The 24,402-nt window shown below is 49.6% G+C and overlaps 1 protein-coding gene across 1 annotated transcript in view; it reads left to right on the top strand.

The window, feature by feature from the left end:
* coro7 (coronin 7) overlaps positions 1 to 24,402 on the top strand; it is a 292,664-nt gene that overhangs the window by 107,272 nt on the left and 160,990 nt on the right. Inside the window, exons 8-9 of the mRNA XM_065010595.1 lie at positions 11,270 to 11,356; positions 11,525 to 11,607. Of these exons, the coding sequence (XP_064866667.1) occupies positions 11,270 to 11,356; positions 11,525 to 11,607 (170 nt within the window). The remainder of the gene's footprint in view (positions 1 to 11,269; positions 11,357 to 11,524; positions 11,608 to 24,402) is intronic.

The raw sequence follows: 24,402 nt of genomic DNA, 5'->3' as shown, positions 1-24,402 counted from the left end.
ACAGAGGAGAAGAGACGGTTGTAGAACACAGAGGAGAAGAGACGGTTGTAGAACACAGAGGAGAAGAGATGGTTGTAGAACACAGAGGAGAAGAGATGGTTGTAGAACACAGAGGAGAAGAGATGGTTGTAGAACACAGAGGAGAAGAGATTGTTGTAGAACACAGAGGAGAAGAGACGGTTGTAGAACACAGAGGAGAAGAGATGGTTCTCTCTCTCTCTCTCTCTCTCTCTCTCTCTCTCTCTCTCTCTCTCTCAGCCTCTCCACACACACCCTGCCCACCAGCCCCTCCACACTCACCCTGCCCACCAGCCCCTCCACCCTCCACACACACCCTGCCCACCAGACCCTCCACGCACACCCTACCCACCAGCCCCTCCACGCACACCCTGCCCACCAGACCCTCCACGCACACCCTGCCCACCAGACCCTCCACACACACCCTACCCACCAGCCCCTCCACACACACCCTACCCACCAACCCCTCCACACACACCCTGCCCACCAGACCCTCCACGCACACCCTACCCACCAGCCCCTCCACGCACATCCTGCCCACCAGCCCCTCCACGCACACCCTACCCACCAACCCCTCCACACACACCCTGCCCACCAGACCCTCCACGCACACCCTACCCACCAGCCCCTCCACGCACATCCTGCCCACCAGCCCCTCCACGCACATCCTGCCCACCAGCCCCTCCACACACACCCTACCCACCAGCCCCTCCACACACCCTGGCCCTCCACACCACCCTGCCCACCAGACCCTCCACACCCCTGCCCACCAGCCCCTCCACACACACCCTGCCCACCAGACCCTCCACACACACCTGCCCACCAGACCCTCCACAGCACATCCTGCCCACCAGCCCCTCCACGCACACCCTGCCCACCAGCCCCTCCACGCACACCCTACCCACCAGACCCTCCACACACATCCTGCCCACCAGCCCCTCCACGCACACCCTGCCCACCAGCCCCTCCACACACCCTACCCACCAGCCCCTCCACGCACACCCTGCCCACCAGACCCTCCACACACATCCTGCCCACCAGCCCCTCCACGCACATCCTGCCCACCAGACCCTCCACACACACCCTGCCCACCAGACCCTCCACGCACACCCTGCCCACCAGCCCCTCCACACACCCCTGCCCACCAGCCCCTCCACGCACACCCTGCCCACCAGACCCTCCACGCACATCCTGCCCACCAGACCCTCCACACACATCCTGCCCACCAGCCCCTCCACGCACATCCTGCCCACCAGCCCCTCCACACACACCCTACCCACCAGCCCCTCCACGCACACCCTGCCCACCAGACCCTCCACGCACACCCTGCCCACCAGCCCCTCCACACACACTGTGCCCACCAGCCCCTCCACGCACATCCTGCCCACCAGCCCCTCCACACACACCCTACCCACCAGCCCCTCCGCACACACCCTGCCCACCAGACCCTCCACGCACACCCTGCCCACCAGACCCTCCACACACACTGTGCCCACCAGCCCCTCCACGCACATCCTGCCCACCAGCCCCTCCACACACCCCTACCCACCAGCCCCTCCACGCACACCCTGCCCACCAGACCCTCCACGCACACCCTGCCCACCAGACCCTCCACACACACTGTGCCCACCAGCCCCTCCACGCACATCCTGCCCACCAGCCCCTCCACACACACTGTGCCCACCAGCCCCTCCACGCACACCCTGCCCACCAGACCCTCCACACACACTGTGCCCACCAGCCCCTCCACGCACACCCTGCCCACCAGACCCTCCACACACACTGTGCCTCACCAGCCCCTCCACGCACATCCTGCCCACCAGCCCCTCCACACACACTGTGCCCACCAGCCCCTCCACACACCCTGCCCACCAGACCCTCCACGCACATCCTGCCCACCAGCCCTCCACACACACTGTGCCCACCAGACCCTCCACGCACATCCTGCCCACCAGCCCCTCCACGCACATCCTGCCCACCAGCCCCTCCACGCACATCCTACCCACCAGCCCTCCACGCACATCCTGCCCACCAGCCCCTCCACGCACACCCTACCCACCAGCCCCTCCACGCACATCCTGCCCACCAGCCCCTCCACGCACACCCTACCCACCAGACCCTCCACGCACACCCTACCCACCAGCCCCTCCACACACCCCTACCCACCAGCCCCTCCACACACACTGTGCCCACCAGCCCCTCCACGCACATCCTGCCCACCAGCCCCTCCACACACACCCTACCCACCAGCCCCTCCACGCACACCCTACCCACCAGCCCCTCCACGCACATCCTGCCCACCAGCCCCTCCACACACCCTACCCACCAACCCCTCCACACACATCCTGCCCACCAGCCCCTCCACACACATCCTGCCCACCAGCCCCTCCACACACACCCTACCCACCAACCCCTCCACGCACATCCTGCCCACCAGCCCCTCCACACACATCCTGCCCACCAGCCCCTCCACACACACCCTACCCACCAGCCCCTCCACACACACCCTACCCACCAGCCCCTCCACACACACCCTACCCACCAGCCCCTCCACGCACACCCTACCCACCAGCCCTCCACGCACACCCTGCCCACCAGCCCCTCCACGCACATCCTGCCCACCAGACCCTCCACACACACTGTGCCCACCAGCCCCTCACGCACATCCTGCCCACCAGCCCCTCCACACACACTGTGCCCACCAGCCCCTCCACGCACATCCTGCCCACCAGCCCCTCCACGCACACCCTGCCCACCAGCCCTCCACGCACACCCTACCCACCAGCCCCTCCACGCACACCCTGCCCACCAGCCCTCCACGCACATCCTGCCCACCAGCCCCTCCACGCACATCCTGCCCACCAGCCCCTCCCCTCCACGCACACCCTGCCCACCAGCCCCTCCACACACACCCTACCCACCAGCCCCTCCACACACACCCCTACCCACCAGCCCCTCCACGCACATCCTGCCCACCAGCCCCTCCACACACACTGTGCCCACCAGCCCCTCCACGCACATCCTGCCCACCAGCCCCTCCACACACACCCTACCCACCAGCCCCTCCACACACACCCTACCCACCAACCCCTCCACACACACCCTACCCACCAGCCCCTCCACACACACTGTACCCACCAACCCCTCCACACACACCCTACCCACCAACCCCTCCACACACACCCTACCCACCAGCCCCTCCACACACACTGTACCCACCAACCCCTCCACACACCCTACCCACCAGCCCCTCCACACACCCCTACCCACCAGCCCCTCCACACACCCCTACCCACCAGCCCCTCCACACACACATTATACCCCACATGTACTGTACCTGAATAAGGCATTGCCAGGTACTGTACCATTTGAAACCCACCAGCCCCTCCACACACACCCTACCCACCAGCCCCTCCACGCACACCCTACCCACCAACCCCTCCACGCACACCCTACCCACCAACCCCTCCACGCACACCCTACCCACCAGCCCCTCCACACACACCCTACCCACCAGCCCTCCACACACACCCTACCCACCAGCCCCTCCACACACACCCTACCCACCAACCCCTCCACACACACCCTACCCACCAGCCCCTCCACACACACTGTACCCACCAACCCCTCCACACACACCCTTAGATACAAGACCCCAACACTTCTGCTGAGTTCTCCATATACCTCACAGGTGGTGTTAGATACAAGACCCCAACACTTCTGCTGAGTTCTCCATATACCTCACAGATGGTGTTAGATACAAGACCCCAACACTTCTGCTGAGTTCTCCATATACCTCACAGATGGTGTTAGATACAAGACCCCAACACTTCTGCTGAGTTCTCCATATACCTCACAGGTGGTGTTGGATACAATATCTGGTATGCTGCTCCAAGAGACAGTACATCTGAGGATTTACTTTAAAGACCGCTCTATTGAAGTGTGTGTGTGTGTGTGTGTGTGTGTGTGTGTGGCAAATTCTCCACGCTTCACAGTCAGGTGTAGTACATCTAACTTTAACCTTGAGTGTGGGCCAAACACACAATCAAACCTGTAACCTTGATGATAATGATATATGCACTTCATGCTACGTTGATTTGGACAGGACCATGGTAGGTGCAGAACACACACACACACACACACACACACACACACACACACACACACACACACACACACAGCCTTGGCCTGGTGTATTGAACTGGCTCAAGCCCTTTGTTTTGGTTGGGCCGTGTATAGTGTGGTGTGAGGGCCCAGGGGAGAGGGGGACTACCGACTGGGATTCCTTCCCATTGAAATCAATAGAGAACACATTTCCACAGTGTAACTAACGTCCACCTCCCTGTACCAACCGATCCCCCCGCAAGGCCTTGAGCTTCTACACTCTGTCATTTCTCACATTTCTTTATAGGCTGAGTTACTGTGCAACCAACCAGATCTATAAATGGCTGAAGGATTGTGTGAGTGTGTTTTCACATTAGTGTGTTTTGTCTATTTGATTGTGTGTGTGTGTGTGTGTGTGTGTGTGTGTGTGTGTCAAAATCAAATCAAATCAAATGTATTTATATAGCCCTTCGTACATCAGCTGATATCTCAAAGTGCTGTACAGAAACCCAGCCTAAAACCCCAAACAGCAAGCAATGCAGGTGTAGAAGCACGGTGGCTAGGAAAAACTCCCTAGAAAGGCCAAAACCTAGGAAGAAACCTAGAGAGGAACCAGGCTATGAGGGGTGGCCAGTCCTCTTCTGGCTGTGCCGGGTGGAGATTATAACAGAACATGGCCAAGATGTTCAATTGTTCATAAATGACCAGCATGGTCCAATAATAATAAGGCAGAACAGTTGAAACTGGAGCAGCAGCACGGCCAGGTGGACTGGGAGTCATCATGTCAGGTAGTCCTGAGGCATGGTCCTAGGGCTCAGGTCCTCCGAGAGAGAGAAAGAAAGAGAGAAAGAGAGAATTAGAGAGAGCACACTTAAATTCACACAGGACACCGAATAGGACAGGAGAAGTAACTCCAGATATAACAAACTGACCCTAGCCCCCCGACACATAAACTACTGCAGCATAAATACTGGAGTCCTCCGTATGTAACCAGTGGAGAAGAGCCATGGAGAGAAAAACGCAATGAGGCGTTTAAATGAAGAAGTAGAGATGAACCAGGCCATGTTTCTATCCCCCTCAGCACTTGATCCCCAAACCACAAGGCTGAGAGTGTGGTGAGGGAGACGTCAGAGAGGGGAGAGCAGGGGAGGAGGGGAAGTGGGCTTTTAATTAGACCTGATAGGGCCCATATGTGGGATGGGTCCCACCCTGCACATGTGGAGAGCTCTTTGAGCAGAGGATTATGTCTCATTTTCACCCCTGTTTTCTTCAACCTGTTGGTTCAGTCTCATATGTGATGGATGACCTTGGGGACTGCCTCACATTCTGAAACGGGGATCTTCCCACAGTGAGGCCCGGCCCGACACTCAAACTTTAATCTAGAAGCTCTGCACTACACGGCAGCTCAGATTTGACCCCAAGTTTGTTTTTTCTTTCCTCCACTTGCACCCCCTGTTTTCTTAAACCTGTTGGTTCAGTCCCATACATGACAACAAGCCTTGGGATTCAACCATTTTCTTGAATGAGGGGTTCCCACAGTTCACAGTGAGAGGCCTTGTCACACTAACTACACGGCAGCTCTGGTATTCCACGTGTTTGTTTTCCTCTGCCTTGCAACGAGGTGATTAGTGTCGCTGTGCGAGCGCCCAGGCGACGGCTGCCCTCTTTAGAGATGTCACCACACACAGCACACACGTGTCAACCCTCTCCTTGTTGTTGCACAGCTGTGGTGTCACGCTCCTCCGAGGGTTGGCACGGCGACAGACGGGTGGTAAAAAACGACAACAGTAATTTGGGGGGGGACAAGCCCAGCGGCTTACTCTGTGGAAACTTCCACTGAGCCTGTTAACTCAAAGCCCAGAGGAGGCTCTCATCGTAACTGGAGACGGAGAGACGGAGACGGACGGACGGGCGGACGGGCGGACGGGCAGGCAGGCAGGCAGACAGGCAGACATACATACATACATACATACATACATGCATGCACAGGGGCTTGTCTGTGTGCATACATACATGCATGCACAGGGGCTTGTCTGTGTTTTTCAGACTTAAAGATGTGTATCATTAGGCCAACCTAACCTCTGTTGTTAGTCACCCTTCCATTTCCCTGACCCCATATCATTGTCAGGGGAGCAGCAGCCCTGAGGTACATTCCAACAACGTTGTTTTGACATCGGTTTCCACTGAAGATCTTTAGGCATGTTGTGACAACTACTGTAACATTAAATGAACTCCAGTTCATTCACTCTACCTCTTCCCTGTATCGGTGTCAAGGGGGCAGGAACCATGTCTCACGTTCTCACAACATTGTTGTGACACCTACTGTGCCGTTACGCAAAAGCTAAGCTCAGTTGTTACATCCTTCCTCTTCCCTGACCCTGTGTCAGTTTCAGGGCAGCTACACCCGTCTAATATTGTCTTATGTTGCAACAATGTTGTTTTAACGTTCTAACAGTGTTGTTTTGACACCAATTTCCATGGTAGCAGTGTTTCAGTAACATAGAGACTCTGTCATAGCAGTAATAGAACCTGGTGTCGGGGGCAGAAGTCACCTAGTCTGGTTCAACAACAGTTCTTTCATTCATTATTTCATTTGGACAAGTCCTGGTTTGACCTCTGTGAATCTCTCACAAGCAGCACTAGAGAACAGTCTCTTGTTTCCCCTCCAGTTTGGATGAGTCAATCTGTCAATCACTCTGTCGTCACTGTCCTCTCCACGCTGTCCTCCTTTGAGACGATCTCTCATTGGTTGTCATTATCTTAATTTTGATTTCACACAACATCCTTCCCTGTCAACAACACGTTTATGAGCAAGATGCATAGTAGTAGTATAGTCTTCATCTAGTACTGTAACTGACGTCTTCATCTACTACTGTAACTGTGACGTCTTTACCTCTACTACTGTATCTGTGACGTCTTCACCTCTACTACTGTAACTGTGACGTCTTCACTACTACTGTAACTCTTTCACCTCTACTACTGTAACTGTGACTCTACTACTGTAACTGTGACGTCTTCACCTCTACTACTGTAACTGTGACGTCTTCACCTCTACTACTGTAACTGTGACGTCTTTACCTCTACTACTGTAACTGTGACGTCTTCACCTCTACTACTGTATCTGACGTCTTCACCTCTACTACTGTAACTGTGACGTCTTTACCTCTACTACTGTATCTGACGTCTTCACCTCTACTACTGTAACTGTGACGTCTTTACCTCTACTACTGTAACTGTGACGTCTTCACCTCTACTACTGTATCTGTGACGTCTTCACCTCTACTACTGTAACTGTGACGTCTTCACCTCTACTACTGTATCTGTGACGTCTTCACCTCTACTGTACTGTGACGTCTTCACTGACGTCTTTCACCTCTACTACTGTACCTGTGTACGTCTTCACCTCTACTACTGTATCTGACGTCTTCACCTCTACTGTACCTCTACTACTGTATCTGTGACGTCTCTGTGACGTCTTCACCTCTACTACTGTAACTGTAACTGACGTCTTCACCTCTACTACTGTAACTGACGTCTTCACCTCTACTACTGTAACTGTGACGTCTTCACCTCTACTACTGTATCTGTGACGTCTTCACCTCTACTACTGTAACTGTGACGTCTTCACCTCTACTACTGTAACTGTGACGTCTTCACCTCTACTACTGTATCTGTGACGTCTTCACCTCTACTAATGTAACTGACGTCTTCACCTCTACTACTGTAACTGACGTCTTCACCTCTACTACTGTAACTGTGACGTCTTCACCTCTACTAACTGTTCACCTCTAACTGTCTTCACTACTACTCTTCACCTCTACTACTGTATCTGTGACGTCTTCACCTCTACTACTGTATCTGTGACGTCTTCACCTCTACTACTGTACACTGTGTACGTCTTCACCTCTACTACTGTATCTGTGACGTCTTCACCTCTACTACTGTAACTGTGACGTCTTCATCTGTACTGTAACTGTTTCACCTCTACTACTGTACTGTATCTGTATCGTCGTCTTCACCTCTACTACTGTAACTGTGACGTCTTCACCTCTACTACTGTACTACTGTATCTGTGACGTCTTCACCTCTACTACTGTAACTGTGACACCTCTACTACTGTAACTGGCGTCTTCACCTCTACTACTGTAACTCTTCACTCTACTACTGTAACTGACCTCTACTACTGTAACTGTCTTCACCTCTACTACTGTAACTGTGACGTCTTCACCTCTACTACTGTACTACTGTATCTGTGACGCGTCTTCACCTCTACTACTGTAACTGTGACGTCTTCACCTCTACTACTGTATCTGTGACGTCTTCACCTCTACTACTCTACTACTGTAACTGACGTCTTCACCTCTACTACTGTAACTGTGACGTCTTCACCTCTACTACTGTATCTGTGACGTCTTCACCTCTACTACTGTAACTGTGACGTCTTCACCTCTACTACTGTATCTGTGACGTCTTCACCTCTACTACTGTAACTGTGACGTCTTCACCTCTACTACTGTAACTGTGACGTCTTCACCTCTACTACTGTAACTGTGACGTCTTCACCTCTACTACTGTATGTGACGTCTTCACCTCTACTACTGTAACTGACGTCTTCACCTACTACTGTAACTCGTCTTCACTGTAACTGTAACTGACGTCTTCACCTCTACTACTGTAACTGACGTCTTCACCTCTACTACTGTAACTGTGACGTCTTCACCTCTACTACTGTAACTGTGACGTCTTCACCTCTACTACTGTATCTGTGACGTCTTCACCTCTACTACTGTAACTGACGTCTTCACCTCTACTACTGTAACTGACGTCTTCACCTCACTACTGTAACTGTGACTCTACTACTGTAACTGTGACGTCTTCACCTCTACTACTGTACTGTGACGTCTTCACCTCTACTACTGTAACTGTGACGTCTTCACCTCTACTACTGTATCTGTGACGTCTTCACCTCTACTACTGTATCTGTGACGTCTTCACCTCTACTACTGTAACTGTGACGTCTTCACCTCTACTACTGTATCTGTGACGTCTTCACCTCTACTACTGTAACTGACGTCTTCACCTCTACTACTGTAACTGACGTCTTCACCTCTACTACTGTAACTGTGACGTCTTCACCTCTACTACTGTATCTGTGACGTCTTCACCTCTACTACTGTATCTGTGACGTCTTCACCTCTACTACTGTAACTGACGTCTTCACCTCTACTACTGTATCTGTGACGTCTTCACTCTACTACTGTAACTACTTCACCTCTACTACTGTAACTGACGTCTTCACCTCTACTCTTCACTCTACTACTGTAACTGACGTCTTCACCTCTACTACTGTAACTGTGACGTCTTCACCTCTACTGTAACTGTGACGTCTTCACCTCTACTACTGTACGTATCTGACGTCTTCACCTCTACTGTACTGTCTTCATCTACTGTATCTGTGACGTCTTCACCTCTACTACTGTAACTGTGACGTCTTCACCTCTACTACTGTATCTGTGACGTCTTCACCTCTACTACTGTAACTGAGCGTCTTCACCTCTACTACTGTAACTGACGTCTTCACCTCTACTACTGTAACTGTGACGTCTTCACCTCTACTACTGTAACTGTGACGTCTTCACCTCTACTACTGTTCACTGTACTACTGTAACTTGACGTCTTCACCTCTGACGTCTTCACTGTACTGTGACGTCTTCACCTCTACTACTGTAACTGTGACGTCTTCACCTCTACTACTGTAACTGTACGTTCTTCACTCTACTCTACTACTGTAACTGTGACGTCTTCACCTCTACTACTGTATCTGACGTCTTCACCTCTACTAACTGACGTCTTCACTGTATCTGTAACTGACGTCTTCACCTCTACTACTGTATCTGTGACGTCTTCACCTCTACTACTGTATCTGACGTCTTCACCTCTACTGTATCTGACGTCTTCACCTCTACTACAGTATCTGACGTCTTCACCTCTACTACTGTATCTGTGACGTCTTCACCTCTACTACTGTATCTGACGTCTTCACCTCTACTACTGTAACGTCTTCACCTCTACTACTGTAACTGTGACGTCTTCACCTCTACTACTGTAACTGTGACGTCTTCACCTCTACTACTGTATCTGTGACGTCTTCACCTCTACTACTGTAACTGTGACGTCTTCACCTCTACTACTGTATCTGACGTCTTCACCTCTACTACTGTAACTGTGACGTCTTCACCTCTACTACTGTAACTGTGACGTCTTCACCTCTACTACTGTAACTGACGTCTTCACCTCTACTACTGTAACTCTTCACCTCTACTACTGTAACTGTGACGTCTTCACCTCTACTACTGTATCTGTGACGTCTTCACCTCTACTACTGTATCTGTGACGTCTTCACCTCTACTACTGTATCTGACGTCTTCACCTCTACTACTGTAACTGACGTCTTCACCTCTACTACTGTATCTGTGACGTCTTCACCTCTACTACTGTACTGTGACGTCTTCACCTCTACTACTGTATCTGTGACGTCTTCACCTCTACTACTGTATCTGTGACGTCTTCACCTCTACTACTGTATCTGTGACGTCTTTACCTCTACTACTGTGACTGTGACGTCTTTACCTCTACTACTGTATCTGTGACGTCTTTATTCACTGTACTCTACTACTGTATCTCTACTCTACTACTGTACTGTGACGTCTTTACCTCTACTACTGTGACTTTACCTCTACTACTGTGACTGTGACGTCTTTACCTCTACTACTGTGACTGTGACGTCTTTACCTCTACTACTGTGACTGTGACTTTACCTCTACTTTACTGTGACGTCTTTACCTCTACTACTGTGACTGTGACGTCTTTACCTCTACTACTGTGACTGTGACGTCTTTACCTCTACTACTGTGACTGTGACGTCTTTACCTCTACTACTGTGACTGTGACGTCTTTACCTCTACTACTGTACCTGTGACGTCTTTACCTCTACTACCATGTTGTTTATGAGTCATATTTGCTGTCAAACATCATGACTCTTAGCCAGTTGCTCAATGTGTCTCTCTCTCATAGCCTCTCTGTCTGTGACCTTAACCTAACACCAGGTATTCAATCAAACTCTGTGTCCTCCTGTGTGTCTCTACAGAGTGCCCAGGGACTTCAGAGTAACAAGGACTCTCGAATCCTTTGGGTCAAGGACTCTGACCACATACTGACCACTGGCTTCGATCAGGTGACGACATTACTACACACACATTTTTAAGTGTGTGTGATTTTGTGTGTGTGTGTGTGTTAAAGTGTATTTATTCAACTCTACATGATTATGTGTACAGATGCATGGTCGTGTGTGTGTGTGTGTGTTGAAGTGTATTTATTAAACTCTACATGATTATGTGTTCAGATGCGGGGTCGGGAGGTGAGACTGTGGGACAGCAGGAAGTTGGGATCCTCTCTGGGCTCTGCCAACCTGGGCACCTCCAATGGGTGAGTACACATTGACCATGCTGTTAGTCTGTCTGTATGTGTTAGGAGTGTGTGTGTCTGTGGGCCTTGCCATAGGCCTACTCTCGTGTGTGTGTGTGTGTGTGTGTGTGTGTGTTGAGTGTCCAGGAGCTGGTCCCAAACCAAATTTGCCACGGATGAGAGCTAAATGTCTATGATATTCAGTGTGTCTTCATGTTCAGTGTACATTTACTCTGCAGCCTGTTGTGGTATGAGTACAAACTGCACATATGTGTGTGTGGCTTGTGTTCTAGGCTTTGTCCCAAATGGCACCTTATATTCTCTATGTAGTACACTACTGTTGAGCGCGGCCCATAGGGCTCTGGTCCAAAGTAGCACACTCTATAGGGAATAGCGTTCCATTTAGGACACAGCCTCAGAATGCTGAGATTTCGGACCTCCCAGACTTATGACAGTACCTCTCTACATTCCGAGCATTTCCTGGGTCCTGTCCCAAACAGAGGAGCCCCTCTTCCTTCCTCTGTCCTCTCAAAGACAAGTCTGTCTGTCTGGGTAGGGGACGGGGTGAGGGGTTATAGGTCATAGTAGCAGTGCGTGCTCACGCACGCATGCTCACATGTCTGCAAGAAAGCAGGCACACACACACACACACACACTACTATGCTACGTTACTTGCTGGAGGAAGCCTGACTAGGAATGGACTGTTCCCCATGGTGCGATAAACACACACACACTCACATTGGCCACCAGCCTCTCAATCTCTCCTCTGACCTCTCCCAATCCTCCACTCCCTGCGTTTAGTTTTCCAAACGCGTCTGCTGAGGAGCGGAGTGAGTGAGTGAGTGAGTGAGTGAGTGAGTGAGTGAGTGAGTGCTGGCTGGCTGGCTGGCTGGCTGGCTGGCTGGCTGGCTGGCGGTCAGAGAGAGAGACGTGGGATGATGTGTTTGTGCTGCTTAGTTGCCCTGTTGTGCCACTTCTATGGTAGCAGGGGTATTGGTTCTGGTCCTTGGTTCTGATTCTCAGTGGTTCTGATCCTCAGTGGTTCTGATCATCAGTAGTTCTGGTCCTTGCTTCAGTTCTTCAGGACAGGTGTTTGGCTGGTGCCCCACACAGGAACTGTACTGTGGAGGTGGATGAGGGGTGTGTGTGTTTGTATAGGCATGGGGTGAGTTTGAAATGTGTGATCGGTGAATAATTTTTACAGGGACAGTTAGAGATAAGTGTGACATAGTTACAGTTCTTTTACTGGTTCAGGACAAGCAGACAACACAGAGACATTCTCCATTCTCCTCAGAATGCCACTGACCGGAATGTTCCTGCTTTGGGCGTCTGTGTTTGTGTGAGAGTCGTTTGGGAGTTTACACAGCAAGAGGCCTGCATATCCATCTATCTGGCCCCTCTCTTTCTGTCTCTTTTCCTCCCTCCCTCCCTCCCTCCCTCCCTCCCTCCTCCCTCCCTCCCTCCCTCCCTCCCTCCCTCCCTCCCTCCCTCCCTTCCTTTCTTCCTTCCTTCCTTCCTTCCTCCCTCCTTTACTCTCTCTGATCCTCCCTCCATCCCTTCTTCCATCCACCTCCCTCCCTCTCAATTAACAACTCATCTCCATTTCCTGTCAGTTTGACTGTAGAAGATATCAGGCTTCCTGTAAGCCTCTGGATGTCTCTGGAATCTCCTTGTGGTGTCTGATGCTCTCCTCAGGTATTCACTGTAGAAGCTCTCCAAATCAGCTCAATAGTGAACACTCAGATTTCATAAAGTGGTATGCAAAATGTGTTTTGGTAAGTCAAATGTATCCCCCCATGATGTTTTGAGGGCTCTGAACAGCACTATAGTATTTTAAGTAGTAGCCTACAGCTCAGCTACAGTCAGCTCTTTTAGTATTTTTTACTGGGCTTCTAAAATATCACTATCAAATACTATTTCATAAGTTATTTTGGTATAAGCACATTTGTCTTTATTGAGGTGGCAACAACCTGTTTGAAAAAGAGTTAGGAATGTGTTGTTTTCCACTACAACACAGTTTCCAGAGGTATCACACACAATCATTATCTAGCCTGTTATGAGGTTTATGTGTTGGTGTCCTAGTCTCTTCTTTAGGGCGAGGAATGTCTGTTTGCTCAGCCTGTGTTAACTGGCTACAGTGCCTTGCGAAAGTATTCGGCCCTAGCAGCTAGCCCAATAGCTTCCCAGTGATTTGACTGATGGTCATGGTGGAGTGCTCTCGTTTGTGGCAGGGGTCCAGTTGCTGTCTCAGTCAGTCGGCTGTCATTCCCAAGGTCACTTCCCAACCAGATGCTACCACACCTGATAGAAAACAGGTACCCATATAGCCAATCAGTAGACTGGACAGACTGGCTTAGATGTCTTGTTTCTCTCGCTTTCTGTCTATCGGTCTTTCTCTCTGGCTCTCTGTCTGTCTGTCTTGCTCTTGTTCTGTATCCTTTCTCTTTGTCTCTCTTTCTCTGTCTGTCTCGCTCTCTTTCCCTCTCCCTCTGCCTTCTCGCTCTCTTTCCCTCTCCCTCTGCCTTCTCCCTCTCTTTCCCTCTCCCTCTGCCTTCTCCTCTCTTTCCCTCTCCCTCTGCCTTCTCCCTCTCTTTCCCTCTCCCTCTGCCTTCTCCCTCTCTTTCCCTCTCCCTCTGCCTTCTCCCTCTCTTTCCTCTCCCTCTGCCTTCTCCCTCTCTTTCCCTCTCCCTCTGTCTGTCTCCTCTCTTTCCCTCTCCCTCTGTCTGTCTCCCTCTCTTTCCCTCTCCCTCTGCCTTCTCCCTCTCTTTCCCTCTCCCTCTGCCTTCCCCTCTCTTTCCCTCTCCCTCTGTCTGTCTCCCTCTCTTTCCCTCTCCTCTGTCTGTCTCCCTCTCTTTCCCTCTCCCTCTGTCTGTCTCGCTCTCTTTCCCTCTCCCTCTGTCTGTCTCGCTCTCTTTCCCTCTCCCTCTGCCTTCTCCCTCTCTTTCCCTCTCCCTCTGCCTTCTCCCTCTCTTTCCCTCTCCCTCTGCCTTCTCCCTCTCTTTCCTCTCCCTCTGCCTTCTCCCTCTCTTTCCCTCTCCCTCTGCCTTCTCCCTCTCTTTCCCTCTCCCTCTGCCTTCTCCCTCTCTTTCCCTCTCCCTCTGCCTTCTCCCTCTCTTTCCCTCTCCCTCTGTCTGTCTCGCTCTCTTTCCCTCTCCCTCTGTCTGTCTCCCTCTCTTTCCCTCTCCCTCTGCCTTCTCCCTCTCTTTCCCTCTCCCTCTGCCTTCTCCCTCTCTTTCCCTCTCCCTCTGCCTTCTCCCTCTCTTTCCCTCTCCCTCTGTCTTCTCCGCTCTCTTTCCCTCTCCCTCTGTCTGTCTCGCTCTCTTTCCCTCTCCCTCTGTCTGTCTCGCTCTCTTTCCCTCTCCCTCTGCCTTCTCCCTCTCTTTCCCTCTCCCTCTGTCTGTCTCGCTCTCTTTCCCTCTCCCTCTGCCTTCTCCCTCTCTTTCCCTCTCCCTCTGTCTGTCTCCCTCTCTTTCCCTCTCCCTCTGCCTTCTCCCTCTCTTCCTTGTTCTCTAGCTCCCCCTCCCACTCTTTTCCTCTCTCTACCCCCTTCCCTTTCTCCATACATCTCACCCTCCATCCTCCTATTCCAAGCCTCTCTGTGCTCCCTGTCCAAACTTCTCTTTCAGACCCAAGCTAATCTTCTTCCTGGTTTCCATCCAGAATGAACTGGGAATTGGGAGATTAATTGGGGGTAAAATGTAATCACTACTTCCTATTAAATCACAATCATCCCACAATCATCCCCCGGGGTTTATTTAGATAAATAGTCTGAGCTCTTACTTTGTAATCAGAAAACGGAGGTTCAGTAATGTTCCTGGGTTGTGTTCATTTGGCACCAAATGGAAGAAAACTTGCCAAGACGGGGAGGTACTATCTAAACTAGTCCAATGACACACTTGTTTTAGTTTTCTGTTGCAGAAGGTTTCACTACAGTGTGCACTAATGAATACTACCATGATGTATGTGGTGACTTCAGTCTGTTTTGGCTCCAAGCGCAACACATTGAGTGCGTCATCATATTCATTGTTTATTGATTGTCATGATCTTTTTCTAGATGGTTAATAAACAGGGCTGTGGGGGAGAATGTCTCGTTACTCTACCATGTACTTTCATTGTTTCTCTGTTATTACAAATCTCTATGCAGGCTGTTGGCTGTGATATATGCCACTAGCGAGAGGGGAACCTAGTGTTGGGCTGTACTGTTGGCATGATGAGACACACACAAACATCCCCTATATGACCCTCAAACTCAACTCTGGAACTCAAAGCCAGTTCCTCTGTGTGTTTTCATTGTTCCCCTCTAACCAGGGACAGATTTATACCTGGGACACCAGGTGAGTGTAATTAATGATCAGGTAGAATAGAGAGCCAGCAGGCTCTGGACCTTGTAGGGTCAGAGTTGAAATGCCCTTCCCCATGACCTTCATGACTGTTTAAATGAGTTGTAGCTTGATTTCTACCAGATCTCTCTCTCTTCTGTTCTCATGGTGTATAGTTTTCTGGGTCTAATTCCCCAACATGGAATCACTTCAGGTCTAACTCCCCAACATGGCATCACTTCAGGTCTAACTCCCCAACATGGAATCACTTCAGGTCTAACTCCCCAACATGGCATCACTTCAGGTCTAACTCCCCAACATGGCATCACTTCAGGTCTAACTCCCCATCATGTTTCTCTTTCTTTATTTGTCCCTCTTTGTCCCCCACTCCTCTCTCTCTGTTCCCCTCTCTTTCTCTTTGTCCCTTTCTCTCTCTCTCTCTCTCTGTTCCCCTCTCTTTCTCTTTGTCCTTTCTCTCTCTTTATTTGTCCCTCTCTGTTCCCCTCTCTTTCTCTTTGTCCCCCCCTCCTCTTTCTCTTTGTCCCTTTCTCTCTCTCTCTCTCTCTGTTCCCCTCTCTTTCTCTTTGTCCCCCCCTCCTCTTTCTCTTTGTCCCTTTCTCTCTCTCTCTCTGTTCCCCTCTCTTTCTCTTTGTCCCTTTCTCTCTCTCTCTCTGTTCCCCTCTCTTTCTCTTTGTCCTTTTCTCTCTCTCTTTCTTTGTCCCCCCCTCTCTCTTTTCCCCTCTCTTTCTCCATAAAGGTAATTATAAGGACTTTAATAGGACCTTCTAGTCTGGTTGTAATCAGTCAATTTTAAAATTGGACCCAATTACAACCAGCTTGTTCAGTAAAAACTGCATGGCGACATCATGGCGATTACCTGGGCTAGTTTCCTGTCAGCTTCCTGTTACACACACACACACACACACACACACACACACACACACACACACACACACACACACACACACACACACAAGCTGGGTTAGGGGATTGTTGGTACAGGGTTAACTAGGATAGTGCTAGTGATGATGCGTGGTGCCTGACTTATATATTAGCTGGTAAATGTGCCATTCAGCTGACAGGGGGATCAGAGAGAGTCATGCTGCATCCAAACCAAATGACCAACTGACTAAACTCAGCCAGGCTTTGGGATTTCACCCTCTCAATTGTCTGTAGTCACTGGAATGTTCCGCTCCTCACAGCACAAACACACTTATCTTACACTTACACACACACGGACGGAGACGGGGCACAGAGACACACACACGGACGGAGACGAGGCACAGAGACACACACACACACGGACGGAGACGAGGCACAGAGACACACACACACGGACGGAGACGAGGCACAGAGACACACACACACGGACGGAGACGAGGCACAGAGACACACACACACGGACGGAGACGAGGCACAGAGACACACACACACGGACGGAGACGAGGCACAGAGACACTCATACACACACGGACGGAGACGAGGCACAGAGACACACACACACACACGGACGGAGAACAGGCACAGAGACACACACACACGGACGGAGACGAGGCACAGAGACACACATACACGGACGGAGACGAGGCACAGAGACACACACACACACACACAGGACGGAGAACAGGCACAGAGACACACACACACGGATGGAGACGAGGCACAGAGACACACACACACACGGACGGAGACGAGGCACAGAGACACACACACACACACACGGACGGAGAACAGGCACAGAGACACACACACGGACGGAGACGAGGCACAGAGACACACACACACGGATGGAGACGAGGCACAGAGACACACACACACACGGACGGAGACGAGGCACAGAGACACACACACACACACGGATGGAGACGAGGCACAGAGACACACACACACACACAACCAGATGGCGACAGGGGCACAGACACACACACACGCGCGGCCCCACCACACATCACCATATCATCATTCTAACCTCAGTACTATTATGTGCCTCCAGTCTGGACTGACTGATGATGAAAATAGAGTGTTTGACAAGACCGACCTCTGCTGCTGGTTGGACTAGTCTGGACACGCACACACATACGCACTCACTCACGCACACACATACATGCACACACACACTCAGTCTTGTACAGCTAACCTTGTGGGGACACATAATTCAGTCTCATTCAAAATCCTATTTTGCCTAGCCGTAACCCAAAAATCTAACCTTAACCCTAAACCTAACCCTAGCTCCTAACCCCAACTCTTAACATAATTCTAACCTTATGCCTAAACCCCCTAAAAATAGCATTTGACCTCATGGGGACAAACAAAATGTCCCAGTTGGTCAAATTTTTGTTAATTTCTGTTCAACACGTCCTCTCACAGACAGACAGTCAGACAAACAGACAGGCAGACAGTTTTCTTAACCAAGTCGCATGTTATTAAAAGGCCTCTTCCTCAGAGGCAGCAGTGCTGAGAGACTTCTCTGTCAGAGCTGTGTGTGGTGGGGGGGTTAAGTCTGGGGTTTGGGGGTGGGGGTCTCAGGTTGTGGTTTGGGTTTAGTTGGGTCTCAGTGTGATAGATGAGTCTTATAGAAGTGAGGGCCGGTGGTTGGTTGGGTTTGATTATGGGACAAGTTGTGTCTTGAATGAAGGGATCTTATAGAAGTTTGGATTGGGGGAAGTTGGAGTGGGGGTATTTTGGCTGGGGATTCCAGACCTCTCCTGGCCAGCTTTGAGGTGGGACTATGGGACTAGCCCTCTGGTTGACCCTTTCCCCTCTTCCTGACTGTGTGTGTGTGTGTCGGGGTCATCCCTGAAACCATGGCCCTAGTCACTGTGTGTCTAATGTATGCTGGCCGGTGTCATGGCTGAGACTGTGTGTGTAATTAATGTATGCTGGTCAGTGTCGTGGCTGAGACTGTGGGTGTAATTAATGTATGCTGGTCAGTGTCGTGACTGAGACTGTGGGTGTAATTAATGTATGCTGGTCGGTGTCGTGACTGAGACTGTGGGTGTAATTAATGTATGCTGGTCGGTGTCGTGACTGAGACTGTGGGTGTAATTAATGTATGCTGGTCAGTGTCATGGCTGAGACTGTGGGTGTAATTAATGTATGCTGGTCAGTGTCAGGCTGAGACTGTGGGTGTAATTAATGTATGCTGGTCGGTGTCGTGGCTGAGACTGTGTGTGTAATTAATGTATGCTGGTCAGTGTCATGGCTGAGACTGTGGGTGTAATTAATGTATGCTGGTCAGTGTCAGGCTGAGACTGTGGGTGTAATTAATGTATGCTGGTCGGTGTCGTGGCTGAGACTGTGTGTGTAATTAATGTATGCTGGTCGGTGTCATGGCTGAGACTGTGTGTGTAATTAATGTATGCTGGTCAGTGTCGTGGCTGAGACTGTGTGTGTAATTAATGTATGCTGGTCAGTGTCGAGACTGTGGGTGTAATTAATGTATGCTGGTCGGTGTCGTGGCTGAGACTGTGGGTGTAATTAATGTATGCTGGTCAGTGTTGTGGCTGAGACTGGGTGTAATTAATGTATGCTGGTCGGTGTCGTGGCTGAGACTGGGTGTAATTAATGTATGCTGGTCGGTGTCGTGGCTGAGACTGTGTGTGTAATTAATGTATGCTGGTCAGTGTCGTGGCTGAGACTGTGTGTAATTAATGTATGCTGGTCAGTGTCGTGGCTGAGACTGTGTGTAATTAATGTATGCTGGTCAGTGTCGTGGCTGAGACTGTGGGTGTAATTACTGTATGCTGGTCGGTGTCGTGGCTGAGACTGTGGGTGTAATTAATGTATGCTGGTCGGTGTCGTGGCTGAGACTGCGTGTAATTAATGTATGCTGGTCGGTGTCGTGGCTGAGACTGTGTGTGTAATTAATGTATGCTGGTCGGTGTCGTTTCTGAGACTGTGGGTGTAATTAATGTATGCTGGTCGGTGTCGTGGCTGAGACTGTGGGTGTAATTAATGTATGCTGGTCGGTGTCGTGGCTGAGACTGTGTGTGTAATTAATGTATGCTGGTCAGTGTCGTTTCTGAGACTGTGGGTGTAATTAATGTATGCTGGTCGGTGTCGTGGCTGAGACTGTGGGTGTAATTAATGTATGCTGGTCATTGTCGGGGCTGAGACTGGGTATAATTAATGTATGCTGGTCGGTGTCGTGGCTGAGACTGTGTGTGTAATTAATGTATGCTGGTCAGTGTCGTGGCTGAGACTGTGTGTAATTAATGTATGCTGGTCAGTGTCGTGGCTGAGACTGTGGGTGTAATTAATGTATGCTGGTCGGTGTCGTGGCTGAGACTGTGGGTGTAATTAATGTATGCTGGTCAGTGTCGTGGCTGAGACTGGGTGTAATTAATGTATGCTGGTCGGTGTCGTGGCTGAGACTGGGTGTAATTAATGTATGCTGGTCGGTGTCGTGGCTGAGACTGTGTGTGTAATTAATGTATGCTGGTCAGTGTCGTGGCTGAGACTGTGTGTAATTAATGTATGCTGGTCAGTGTCGTGGCTGAGACTGTGTGTAATTAATGTATGCTGGTCAGTGTCGTGGCTGAGACTGTGGGTGTAATTACTGTATGCTGGTCGGTGTCGTGGCTGAGACTGTGGGTGTAATTAATGTATGCTGGTCGGTGTCGTGGCTGAGACTGCGTGTAATTAATGTATGCTGGTCGGTGTCGTGGCTGAGACTGTGTGTGTAATTAATGTATGCTGGTCGGTGTCGTTTCTGAGACTGTGGGTGTAATTAATGTATGCTGGTCGGTGTCGTGGCTGAGACTGTGGGTGTAATTAATGTATGCTGGTCGGTGTCGTGGCTGAGACTGTGTGTGTAATTAATGTATGCTGGTCGGTGTCGTTTCTGAGACTGTGGGTGTAATTAATGTATGCTGGTCGGTGTCGTGGCTGAGACTGTGGGTGTAATTAATGTATGCTGGTCATTGTCGGGGCTGAGACTGGGTATAATTAATGTATGCTGGTCGGTGTCGTGGCTGAGACTGTGTGTGTAATTAATGTATGTGGTCAGTGTAATGTAATGTATGCTGGTCAGTGTCGTGGCTGAGACTGTGGGTGTAATTAATGTATGCTGGTCGGTGTCGTGGCTGAGACTGTGGGTGTAATTAATGTATGCTGGTCGGTGTCGTGGCTGAGACTGTAATTAATGTATGCTGGTCGGTGTCGTGGCTGAGACTGTGGGTGTAATTAATGTATGCTGGTCATTGTCGGGGCTGAGACTGGGTATAATTAATGTATGCTGGTCGGTGTCGTGGCTGAGACTGTGTGTGTAATTAATGTATGCTGGTCGGTGTCGTGGCTGAGACTGTGTGTGTAATTAATGTATGCTGGTCGGTGTCGTGGCTGAGACTGTGGGTGTAATTAATGTATGCTGGTCGGTGTCGTGGCTGAGACTGTGTGTGTAATTAATGTATGCTGGTCGGTGTCGTGGCTGAGACTGTGTGTGTAATTAATGTATGCTGGTCAGTGTCGTGGCTGAGACTGTGGTGTAATTAATGTATGCTGGTCGGTGTCGTGGCTGAGACTGTGGGTGTAATTAATGTATGCTGGTCAGTGTCGTGGCTGAGACTGTGGGTGTAATTAATGTATGCTGGTCGGTGACTACCTGGACCTACCAATTGGTTTTGAACTATTGAAACCAAACCATATGATTTTAATGAAAAGAAGTGCTCATCATTTCAAATAGGCCACATGTCATATTAAACAGCATATAACCACTCTAAATAGGTCAGGAGACAGACAGGGAGACGAAGAAGGAACCAAAATGAATTATTTAGGCTGTATTATTTCTATTATTTCAAGCCTACAGTTACAAAGAAATACATTGTGAATCATTTGGGACACTGGCTGGTAGGGACATAAAGCTCTCAGCAATTAAACAACATTATGTTGTATTAAGTCATTATAGTCTATAAATTGCTCATACAGTCTGTGACTTACTTAGAATTAAATACAAATTAAATAAAAAATGCCTTATTAGGTTCAGTGCCTTTTGAATTCATTTTTAGAAACATGAGTTTGGCCAGTCTGTTGCTTCAGGGTCATGTGATGGTGTCTGGAGAGCAGGTCAGCAGTGGAGAACATCCTCTCAGACCTGGCAGAGCCACTGGGGATGATAACACCTTCGGGCTGCTCTTGCCAGGCTGGGCAGAGATGCAGAGTTGTTTTTAGTACATGTTTCTATAGGAAGGCCTAAAGGTTTTTCTATAGGTCGGCCTAAAGGTTTTTCTATAGGTAGACCTAAAGTTTTTTCTATAGGTAGACCTAAAGGTTTTTCTATAGGTCGGCCTAAAGGTTTTTCTATAGGTCGGCCTGAAGGTTTTTCTATAGGTAGTCCTAAAGGTTTTTCTATAGGTAGTCCTAAAGGTTTTTCTATAGGTAGACCTAAAGGTTTTTCTATAGGTAGACCTAAAGGTTTTTCTATAGGTCGGCCTAAAGGTTTTTCTATAGGTAGACCTAAAGGTTTGTCTATAGGTCGGCCTAAAGGTTTTTCTATAGGTCGGCCTAAAAGTTTTTCTATAGGTAGACCTAAAGGTTTTTCTATAGGTCGGCCTAAAGGTTTTTCTATAGGTCGGCCTAAAGGTTTTTCTATAGGTAGGCCTAAACGTTTTTCTATAGGTCGGCCATTTAAGGTTTTTCTATTGGTCGGCCTAAAGGTTTTTCTATAGGTCGGCCTAAAGGTTTGTCTATAGGTCGGCCTAAAGGTTTGTCTATAGGTCGGCCTAAAGGTTTGTCTATAGGTAGACCTAAAGGTTTTTCTATAGGTAGGCCTAAAGGTTTTTCTATAGGTCGGCCTAAAGGTTTTTCTATAGGTAGGCCTGAAGGTTTTTCTATAGGTAGCCCTAAAGGTTTTTCTATAGGTAGGCCTAAAGGTTTTTCTATAGGTAGCCTAAAGGTTTTTCTATAGGTAGACCTAAAGGTTTTTCTATAGGTAGACCTAAAGGTTTTTCTATAGGTCGGCCTAAAGGTTTTTCTATAGGTAGACCTAAAGGTTTGTCTATAGGTCGGCCTAAAGGTTTTTCTATAGGTCGGCCTAAAAGTTTTTCTATAGGTAGACCTAAAGGTTTTTCTATAGGTCGGCCTAAAGGTTTTTCTATAGGTCGGCCTAAAGGTTTTTCTATAGGTAGGCCTAAACTTTTTCTATAGGTCGGCCATTTAAGGTTTTTCTATAGGTAGGCCTAAAGGTTTTTCTATAGGTAGACCTAAAGGTTTTTCTATAGGTAGACCTAAAGGTTTTTCTATAGGTAGGCCTAAAGGTTTTTCTATAGGTAGACCTAAAGGTTTTTCTATAGGTAGGCCTAAAGGTTTTTCTATAGGTAGGCCTAAAGGTTTTTCTATAGGTAGGCCTAAAGGTTTTTCAATAGGTCGGCCTAAAGGTTTTTCAATAGGTCGGCCTAAAGGTTATTTTATAGGCAGGTCTAAAGGAGACCCTCTCTTCCTTAAAGACCCTCTCTCTCTCTTCCATAAAGGAGACCCTCTCTCTCTTCCTTAAAGGAGACCCTCTCTCTCTTCCTTAAAGGAGACCCTCTCTCTCTTCCATAAAGGAGACCCTCTCTCTCTCTTCCATAAAGGAGACCTTCTCTCTCTTTCATTATGGAGACCCTCTCTCTCTCTTCCATAAAGGAGACCCTCTCTCTCTTCCATTATGGAGACCCTCTCTCTCTTCCATAAAGGAGACCCTCTCTCTCTTCCATAAAGGAGACCCTCTCTCTCTTCCATAAAGGAGACCCTCTCTCTCTTTCATAAAGGAGACCCTCTCTCTCTCTTCCATAAAGGAGACCCTCTCTCTCTCTTCCATTATGGAGACCCTCTCTCTCTTCCATTATGGAGACCCTCTCTCTCTTCCATTATGGAGACCCTCTCTCTCTTCCATTATGGAGACCCTCTCTCTCTTCCATTATGGAGACCCTCTCTCTCTTCCATTATGGAGACCGTCTCTCTCTTTTCCATAAAGGAGACCCTCTCTCTCTCTTCCATAAAGGAGACCCTCTCTCTCTTCCATAAAGGAGACCCTCTCTCTCTCTACCATAAAGGAGAGAACAGTCCTTCCTTCTCCCCCCTCTGCTTGCCATTTAACTTATATTTAACTAGGCAAGTCAGTTGAGAACAAATTCTTAGTTTCAACGACGGCCTAGGAACAGTGGGTTAACTGCCTTGTTCAGGGGCAGAATGACAGATTTTTACCTTGTCAACTCGGGGATTCAATCCAGCAACCTTTCGGTTACTGGGTAAACACTCTAACCACTAGGCTACCTGTCTCTAACCACTAGGCTACCTGTCTCTAACCACTAGGCTACCTGTCTCTAACCACTAGACTACCTGTCTCTAACCACTAGGCTACCTGTCTCGAACCACTAGGCTACCTGTCTCGACCACTAGGCTACCTGTCTCGAACCACTAGGCTACCTGTCTCGAACCACTAGGCTACCTGTCTCGAACCACTAGGCTACCTGTCTCGAATCACTAGGCTACCTGTCTCTAACCACTAGGCTACCTGTCT

Source organism: Oncorhynchus nerka, linkage group LG26 (genome assembly GCF_034236695.1).
Source record: "Oncorhynchus nerka isolate Pitt River linkage group LG26, Oner_Uvic_2.0, whole genome shotgun sequence".
Taxonomy (NCBI): domain Eukaryota; kingdom Metazoa; phylum Chordata; class Actinopteri; order Salmoniformes; family Salmonidae; genus Oncorhynchus; species Oncorhynchus nerka.
This window is presented reverse-complemented; position numbering and strand designations above follow the sequence as displayed.